Below are 9,489 nucleotides of genomic sequence, written 5' to 3'. Positions count from 1 at the left end.
CAACTTTCACTTAAGTGATTAACAAACATCAAAGTGATTAACAAAACCAAGCTAATGATTGTCAACACTTGATTTGGATATTTTTAGTTTGTTAACTCTCTCCTTCTTGGTGTAATAATGTTGGCTGTTCTCAGTGAACATCTTGATTTTATTGTTATCAAGTTCAACTGGTATTCTTGTCCAAGGTGCATTGTACACCGAGAAATCTCCAGCATGAAACTTTGTAAACCTCTTTTGACATGCTTGATCAGTCACATCATCTTTTCCATACATTTCACAAATCTTTTTTGTCATTTTTTTTTTACCTTTTGTTGTTTAGTTTTTACTGTTTTTGAAATAATAATAGAATTCTGAGAATGTTGCTTTTCTCTTCCATCTTCAATATTAAAATAGCTACACAAAAATTCACCAATTTTGATTTTTTTTAATGCATGCCGATATGATATCTGTCACAATATAATCGAACACGATTGTTTCAAATGACGTTAAAGACAAGTGAATGCTACTAGATCCATCTTATGGGAAAAAAACAATGAGCAAATCTTTTGGCCCACCCAATACATGAACTCTTTAAAAATATACTGTGAATAGGACAAAAAATTTTAATAACAGGTGCAATGGGGGTATACCCTCAAGGAGAATTTATCTATGTATAACATCTTACAGCAATTTCTTGCTAGTAAAATAGAAATTATAGTAGTTCAGTTATGTAAATTATGCTTATTCAGGTGAAAATTATTCCTGGTATTTTCTTTTTCCCAATAGTCACTTCCACCACATGGAACCAAGGAACAATACAAAAATTTCAAAATTTCTTCTTCTGGGACTTTCAGAGGAACTAGAACTGCAACCCCTCATATTTGGACTTTTCCTCTCCATGTACCTGATGACTGTGTTTGGAAACCTGCTCATCATCCTGGCTGTCAGCTCAGACTCCCACCTCCACACCCCCATGTACTTCTTCCTCTCCAACCTGTCCTTTGTAGACATCTGCTTCATCTCCACCACCATCCCAAAGATGCTGTGGAACATCCAGATGCAGAGCCAAGTCATAACCTATGAAGGCTGCATCACCCAGATGTATTTTTACATTCTCTTTGCAGGATTAGATGACTTTCTCCTGGCTGTGATGGCCTATGATCGGTACGTGGCCATCTGCCACCCTTTGCACTACACAGTCGTCATGAACATCTGGTTCTGTGGATGTCTGGTTCTGGTGTCCTGGGTAATAAGTGCAATGTACTCATTGTTACACAGCTTAATGGTGTTGCATTTGTCCTTCTGCTCAGACTTGGAAATACACCACTTTTTCTGTGAAACCAAACAGCTTGTCCAACTTGCCTGTTATGACACTTTCCTCAATAACACAGTGCTGTGTTTTGGAGCTGTGATTATGGGTGGTGGTCCCCTGACTGGTATTATTTACTCTTACTCGAAGATAGTGTCCTCTATCTGTGGAATTTCATCAGCCCATGGAAAGTATAGAGCATTTTCAACCTGTGTATCTCATCTCTCCATTGTCTCCTTATTTTATTTTTCTGGCTTAGGAGTGTACCTTAGCTCTGCTGCTACCCACAGTTCCCACTCAAGTGCAACAGGCTCGGTGATGTACACTGTGGTCACACCCATGCTGAACCCATTTATTTACAGTTTGAGAAATAAAGACATAAAGAGGGCTCTGAAAAGATTCTTTGGGATGGAAACTTTTAAAAAAGGGCCATTTTCTCTTGGGCTGAAGAAATATCCATGATACCCAGGCTGAAAGCCCCAGAGCCAGGTACTTTGACTCTTTGATTGTTTTATGATTATAGCAATCGTTTCTTCAATTGACTGCTTGGTATTTACTTTTCTTTGATTTCAACTTCTCTATACAATAAAAAAAACCTCTTTATTAAATTTTCTGTTCTCTGTCATGTATAGTTTTTTTTAATTAATTAATTTGTTTATTTTATTTTTTAATTTTTATTTTTACTTTATTTTACTTTACAATACTGTATTGGTTTTGCCATACATTGACATGAATCCACCACGGGTGTACATGCCTTCCCAAACATGAACCCCCCCTCCCACCTCCCTCCCCATAACATCTCTCTGGGTCATCCCCATGCACCAGCCTCAAGCATGCTGTATCCTGCATCGGACATAGACTGGTGATTCATTTCTTACATGATAGTATACATATTTCAATGTCATTCTCCCAAAGCATCCCACCCTCTCTCTCTCTCTCAGAGTCCAAAAGTCCGCTCTACACATCTGTGTCTCTTTTGCTGTCTCACATACAGGGTCATCATTGCCATCTTTCTAAATTCCATATATATGTGTTAGTATACTCTATTGGTGTCTTTCTTTCTGGCTTACTTCACTCTGTATAATCAGCTCCAGTTTCATCCATCTCATTAGAACTGATTCAAATGTATTCTTTTTAACGGCTGAGTAATACTCCATTGTGTATATGTACCACAGCTTTCTTATCCGTTCATCTGCTGATGGACATCTAGGTTGCTTCCATGTCCTGGCTATTATAAACAGTGCTGCGATGAACATTGGGGTACATGTGTCTCTTTCAATTATGGCTTCCTCGTTGTGTATGCCCAGCAGTGGGATTTCTGGGTCATAAGGCAGTTCTATTTCCAGTTTTTTAAGGAATCTCCACACTGTTCTCCATAGTGGCTATACTAGTTTGCATTCCCACCAACAATGTAGGAGGGTTCCCTTTATTTTGTCATTTTTTGACTCTCCAAAATTGACTTGAAAATGTGAAATACATGTAAATTGCCAATTTCTTAGGAATAAATTCTTCTGAGATAAAATACTTTACACTGAGTCATTTTTTTCCCACTTTTCTAAAGGTATAATCATGAGTTGTGCTACTTATATGGAAAAAAGAAAAAAAATCTTGACAACAAAAACAATTACATAATTCCATAGAAGAGACAAATATGAAACCAGTTTATCATTTTTAGTTCAGTATAACTTGGAACATCACTACAATAATTACTCTATCTGAAAATGTATTCATAGACATTAGCAGATAGTGTGTTTCATAACTGGTCATCTGATTTTACTCCCTTACAGTGTACAGTTCTCCATTTAGCTCAGTGTCCATGTTGCCTACAGGAGATACTGGCAAAACGGAGCATCAGAAGTATGTCTCCAATTGTCTATCTGAAGCAAATTTCAATGAAGACTTTGACATTATAAGGTCTTGATTCAAAGAGGATTCTAAGCATGATGTAGCAAAACTTTATGTCAGATTATTACCATGCCAAATAGTTTTTCATGGTGTTCATTCATGAAGGGGTTTATTGTTGGGGTGAAGTAGTGTTAAGTTTAATTATATCTTTCTGTTTCAGCTTGAAGTTTTCCATTACTGCTTACAAATATGATTCCTTCCATTGCTCTAAATGAAGTATTTCCCCCATTCCAAGTCGTGTCATTTCCACAAAAAGAGTAGTCAACAAATAATATGAAAGTGAAAGTCACTCAGTTGTGTCCAACTCTTTGTGACTGTATAGTTCATGGAATTCTCCAGGCCAGAATACTGGATTGGGTAGCCTTTCCTTTCTCCAGGAGATCTTCCCAACCCAGGAATCAAACCCAGGTCTCCCTCATTGCAGCGGATTCTTTACCAGCTGAGCCACAAGGGAAGTCCAAGAATACTAGAGCGGGCAGCCTATCCCTTCTCCAGCAGATCTTCCCGACGCAGGAATCAAACCAGGATCTCCAGCATTACAGGTGGATTCTTTACCAACTTAGCTATCAGGCAAGTCCTAATAATACAAATATTATATCTATCTATCTATCTATATCTATATCTATATATATCTCCAAAGTGTGGCTCACTAGAGAGCTTAAACTTCTATCCAGTCTTGTGGTTCAGTCACAAGTTTTGTACAAACAGGTATATCCTTTTAAACTTTCTTGCTTACCTAACAGGAAATCTCAGTGGAATCCCTTTTTAACACAACTGTATGAAATAAACTTGAATAACAGGGAAATCATGAACGCTATTCAAATATCACAACAGTGGCTTAGGAAAAAAGCAGCATGTTATTATAACTTCCCTCAGTTTTTTTCACATTGCTTATTGTATCAGTTAGTTGTTGCTACATAGAAAATCATCCTAAAAGCAAATGGTCTAGTTTTTTAAGGAATCTCCACACTGTTCTCCATAGTGGCTGTACTAGTTTGTCTTTTGGACTCTGTGGGAGAGGGAGAGGGTGGGATGATTTGGGAGAATGGCATTGAAACATGTATAATATCCTGTAAGAAACGAATCACCAGTCTAGGTTCGATGCAGGATACAGGATGCTTGGGGCTGGTGCACTGGGATGACCCGGAGAGATGGTATGGGGAGGGAGGTGGGAGGGGGGTTCAGAACTGGGAACACGTGTACACCCGTGGTGGATTCATGTTGATGTATGGCAAAACCAATACAGTATTGTTAAGTAAAATAAAGTAAAATAAAGAAAAAGTAAAAGAAAATGGTCTAATATAATGGATTTATGATCAAATGGATTTCTATGATGGGATTTTATCTGAGTTCTGATTTGTCTCCTCATAGGTCTACTGTCAGCTGTCAGGCTCTATGTTGTGTTATAAAGGCTCATTCATGATGTTGTTTGCAGTTGTAATGCTTCTCTATTTTGAACCACTTTATGTCAAATTCTTCCTTTTATATATACAGGTTAGTTTAACAAGATAAAAATGGGTTTCTCAAATGTTAACTGTTTTATCTAAATTTCACCATTACTATATCCATAAGTGATATTTTGTTTCTTCCTATTTAGAGGAGCTGGTGGTAGTTTAGTCAGTAAGTTGTGTTTTGTGACCCCATGGACTGTAGCCCACCAGGCTCCTCAGTCCATGGGATTTCTCAAGCAAGGATACTGCAGTGAGTTGTCATTTCCTCCTCCAAGGGGTCTTCCTGACCCGCGGATCAAACCCAGGTCCCCTGCGCTCTTCACTGGCTGAGCCAATGGAGCTGACTACCACTAGAGCACTTAGAGGAGCTATCTCTCACCAGTTTTAGGTTTGACTCAACTACATGTGCTTAACATACTATGCTAAACAATGTACCAACGAAATGTTTAATTCTTAACTAATTCATTAAAGTGTAATTACATATAATAAACTGCACATGTTTAAAATATACAATTTTCTGGATTTCAAAAAATAAAAACATTATTCAATTTGTGTATGATTTCAGAAAGTGCACAAGATGATTTAATTCATTTTTAATGTTAATAATACAATTTGCTTTTAGCCTCAGTTTTGCTTATTTCAGAAGAAATTTTGAGATGATTAATTTTAACTCACTTGAATGTTGTGAAAAATGAATGAAATGTATAGAAATACTTTGCTGAGTCCACAATTTTCAAGTTTAGAAGTACATGAATGTATTTGTATACACCTTTTTCTCAAACAGCCACACTCATCCATACATACACATGGACAGAGTCTCATTTGTAATCCCATCCATTGTTTTAGAAGAAAACTTGAGAGAGAGTTGGAAGGATAGTCATGAAAGCATAAATGCTTGAATTAACATAAATAGAATATAATGGGGAGGGAGGTGGGAGGGGGGTTCAGGATTGGGAACACGTGTACACCCGTGGCGGATTCACGTTGATGTATGGCAGAACCAATACAATATTGTAAAGTAAAAAATGAATAAATAAATAAATAAAGCAAAAAATGAAACAAAAATATTTGCAACAAAGTGAAAAAAAAGTTTAACAGGAAGATATAAAATAGAATGTGTTATCTTAATTTTGATAATGGTTTACTTTTTTTTAATCTTAAATTCTCCAAGATCTTAAAGTCAGAACTATATTTACATTTGTTGTTATTGTTTAGTCCCTAAATTGTGTCTGACTCTTGTGACACTGTGGACTGTAGCCCTGTAGGCTCCTCTGTCCATGAGATTTTCCAGGCAAGAATACTGGAGACAGTTACCATTTCCTTCTCCAATATTTATATTGGGCAATGTGAAATTCCCTGTACCAGCTAATGGGGCAAAATTTCTCCAAACTGACTCTAGTTGTCTTATATTTAAAATAGGAATTCAACACAGAATGCCTTTTAAGAGAGGCTCACTGACTGTATTGAAAAGCTTAAACTCAGAGCAGAGGGACAATATCTGATTGAACAAATATCTGTATTAGATTCATCTTGCTCCTGTAATAAATTACTACACCAGTAGTTTAGAATGAATGTCTATCTTGAAATTCTAGAAGGTCAGGAACCTGAAATGGGTCTCTTTGGCTAAAATTGAAATGTTGGCAGGTCTTTGATCCTCATGGACACTCCAGAGGACAAGTATTCCCTTTCTTATTTTATTTACATTGGCCACCAGCATTCCTGGGCTCATGGTCCTTCCTCTATCTTCAAACCTAGGTGCATAGCATTTTTAACTGCCTATCTCACTTCATTTCTTCTTCTTTCACACATTTAAAGTGTTACTGTGATTACATTAGTCCAACTTGGATAATCTGTGCCTATCTTCTTATATCAAGATTAATTAACAATCTCATTGCATCTGCTATTGTAATTTTTCTTGCAGTGCAAGCTAGGATATTTAAAAGTTCTTAGGAATATGATGAGGACATAGCTTTTGAGGATTTTATTCTGCCTGTGTTTTTTCACTTTGACTCTTTACAACCCAGTGAACTGTAACCCAACAGGTTCTTCTGTCCATGGAACTGTCCAGGAAAGAATGTTGGAGTAGCTTGCCATTTCCTGCTCTAGGGGATCGACCCAGCCCAGGGACTGAAATTGCCTTTCTTGCTTCTGCATTGGCAGGCAGATCCTTTACCACTAGCACCACCTAGGAAGCCCCTTTATTCTGCCTACTGCAAAGTATTTTTCAGACAGAAATTATTTGATGTCACTCATTTATTTTACATAAATAAAAAATCAAATAAATTTATCACTATAAAGTAAGTGAAACTATTTTCTTTCAAAATTACCTACATGAAATATTTTTGGTAAAGACCTAAGACTACCAACACAGGGGTCAAATTCATGACCACTGTCTTGCTGTTCAAATTGTGGTCCACAGACCAGGATCTGCAGCATCAATAACGTTTAGCATCTTGATAGAAATGCAGAGATCCTGGGCTACCTGAATCAGACTTGTTGAGTCATGATTTGAATTTGAACTACAACCTTTAGCAATTTGTGGAAATAGTGAATTAGAGACATGCTGGTCTAGAATAAATTTTCTCACCTTCTCACTGTTGACATCTGGGGCAGTATAATCATCTGTGTTGGATGCTGTCCTGCACAGATTTTCAGTGGCAGCCCTACAGACAAGCCAAATATCACCAGTTGTAAGATGGTCTTTAGTTAACAATCACTGTCTTAGAGTTTGAAAACTGGAAGCATCCTGAGAGAGTCCAGTCAAGATGCATTCTCTTACTTGTTTAAAACTTTGATCAGAACATTAAACCTGTCTGAATCTCTTTTGTACAATGGAGAATGAGGTGCATAAGAGGACAACGTCACAGAATGAACTTCTATAAAATTAAAGCAGACTGTAATTTCCAAGGAAGGTAATGGTATATAAAAATATTTAAATATGTCTCATAATAACAAATATTTTGTAATGAGAGGCTAAATGATGGCTCTAACTTCTGGAACCAAGTATGAAATTTCTAATAGCTTTGGGAAAAGATTCAGGAATACAAGCAGTGTAGTGCCCAAAGTTTTATATGAAAGGACAATGTTATTCCACTTGTAAAAAGGGGATTAACAATTTTCTAGAGCTATCAAGAGCTGTCTAGTCAATGATTGGTAGATTCGAGGGACCTAATCAAGAGAGAATTCTCAGTCTTAAACTTTGAGGAAACTTTAACTCAGGCTGGGAAAACGTGCTGAGAGGTTTAGACTTCCAGATGCAGGAGAGTTCATGAAGAAGGAGAAATAAAATCTAAATTAATCCTGCTTGTAACCTGGTCTCCTAGGAGCAGAGAGTCAGCTGGAAATATTTCCTTCTGTCCAGACCTGTGTTCCACAGGGAAATCATGACATAAATGTGAGTTACAACAGAAAAGATACCTCATGAGAATACAAAGTGAGCTATAAAACTCCTCTGCTGCAATTCCCTCAGCCTGAGAAATCTTGGACTTCATAGGATGTGTTTCCTTTGGAGACCTAAGTCTGCCTGGTCTTCAAGTCTTTCCTGCTGTTTTGTGACACAGAGCTTCAGTCTCCAGTATCAACCCTCCAGTAGGCATTTGAACTTCCACACAGAGACCTTTCTCTCAGTTCCCATCCAGGTGAGTCTGAGAGCCCAGTAGCTATTGCAGGAGAGGACTGGTGCTGGCATAAGTCATTGCAGTCATGTCTGACTCTTTGTGACACCATGGACTGTAGCCCACCAGGCTTTTCTATCCATAGGATTCTCCTGGCAAGAATACCAGAGTGGGTTGCCATCTCCTACTCCAGGTGATCTTCCCAATCCGGGTATCGAACCCATGTTTTTTGTGTCTCCTGAGATGTTTTACCACTACACCACCGGGGAAGCCCATGGGAGAGGACTAGAGAAAAAGAAATCTTTGAACCTCTATCAAAGGTCACCTGTGAGTCAATCCAGTCTAGTTCAGATATCAAAGGTAATTGGCCAGAGAAGCAAATATTGGCCTCAGTAAGGCAGGCTCAGTGTTGACAATTCAATGATAAAAACATGCCCATTAAGAAGAGGGAATGGGAGGCATAAAATGCTCCCAGTAAAAGTGGAACATAAGTGCTGTGATATTACTAAATAACGAGAGTAGAAAAATAGCATATTAGTGGTTGAGTGACATATAGTGAAATGAGGGCATTTCATTTTATTTTAAGATGGACATTTCATTTTATTTTATGATGGACATTTTAAGATGGACAGTTTCCATATTAATTAGAAAGATCCTAACCAAGGGATTTATGCAAATATATCCCTACAACACCATTTTTGGTAACATATATATCCTAGTATCTCTTCTCTCTCTCTCTGGATACTCACATAAAAAATGTGAAGATGGGCACACTAAAGAGATTTACTTTGCAATTATTTTGTTATCTGTGAGGTTGTATATATATTTCCATTTGTTAACCATTTGCTTTCTCCACGAAAATTTGTCTGTGGGAGCCCTTAGCTTTTGTATAGTATGGCTGGATTATAAGCATAAAAAATAATTTGAGGTTTTATTTTTTCACAAAATTATTGCCTGCAGTTTACTTATTTTATGTATTTATAGATATATGTATGGGGATATTTGAAATTCTAAACTATGTGTGCTTAAATTATCAATCATAAGGTGTCCTTCCCATTGCTTTCAATTTTCAAAAATTTTTTCTGAGTGAAATAACTGACCTATCACTTTATATTCTTCATGTCCAAAACCTTGTTTTAAACAAGAATAATAATAAATGTTCTCATGCATAATTACTGTGAATAAATAAATTTATACACATATCTCTAATTTTATCTATTTTTCTGTATTG

At 37.0% G+C, this 9,489-nt stretch overlaps 1 protein-coding gene across 1 annotated transcript; it reads left to right on the top strand.

The window, feature by feature from the left end:
* Positions 1–715: 715 nt before the first annotated feature.
* LOC128050424 (olfactory receptor 7A17-like) lies at positions 716–1,750 on the top strand. The gene has a single exon (XM_052642671.1). It carries the CDS (start codon positions 779–781, stop codon positions 1,748–1,750), a length of 972 nt encoding a protein of 323 aa, XP_052498631.1. The 5' UTR covers positions 716–778.
* Positions 1,751–9,489: the final 7,739 nt, after the last annotated feature.

Source organism: Budorcas taxicolor, chromosome 7, assembly GCF_023091745.1.
Source record: "Budorcas taxicolor isolate Tak-1 chromosome 7, Takin1.1, whole genome shotgun sequence".
Taxonomy (NCBI): domain Eukaryota; kingdom Metazoa; phylum Chordata; class Mammalia; order Artiodactyla; family Bovidae; genus Budorcas; species Budorcas taxicolor.
Note: the sequence above shows the minus strand (reverse complement) of the source record. Positions and strands in the feature narration are given on the sequence as shown.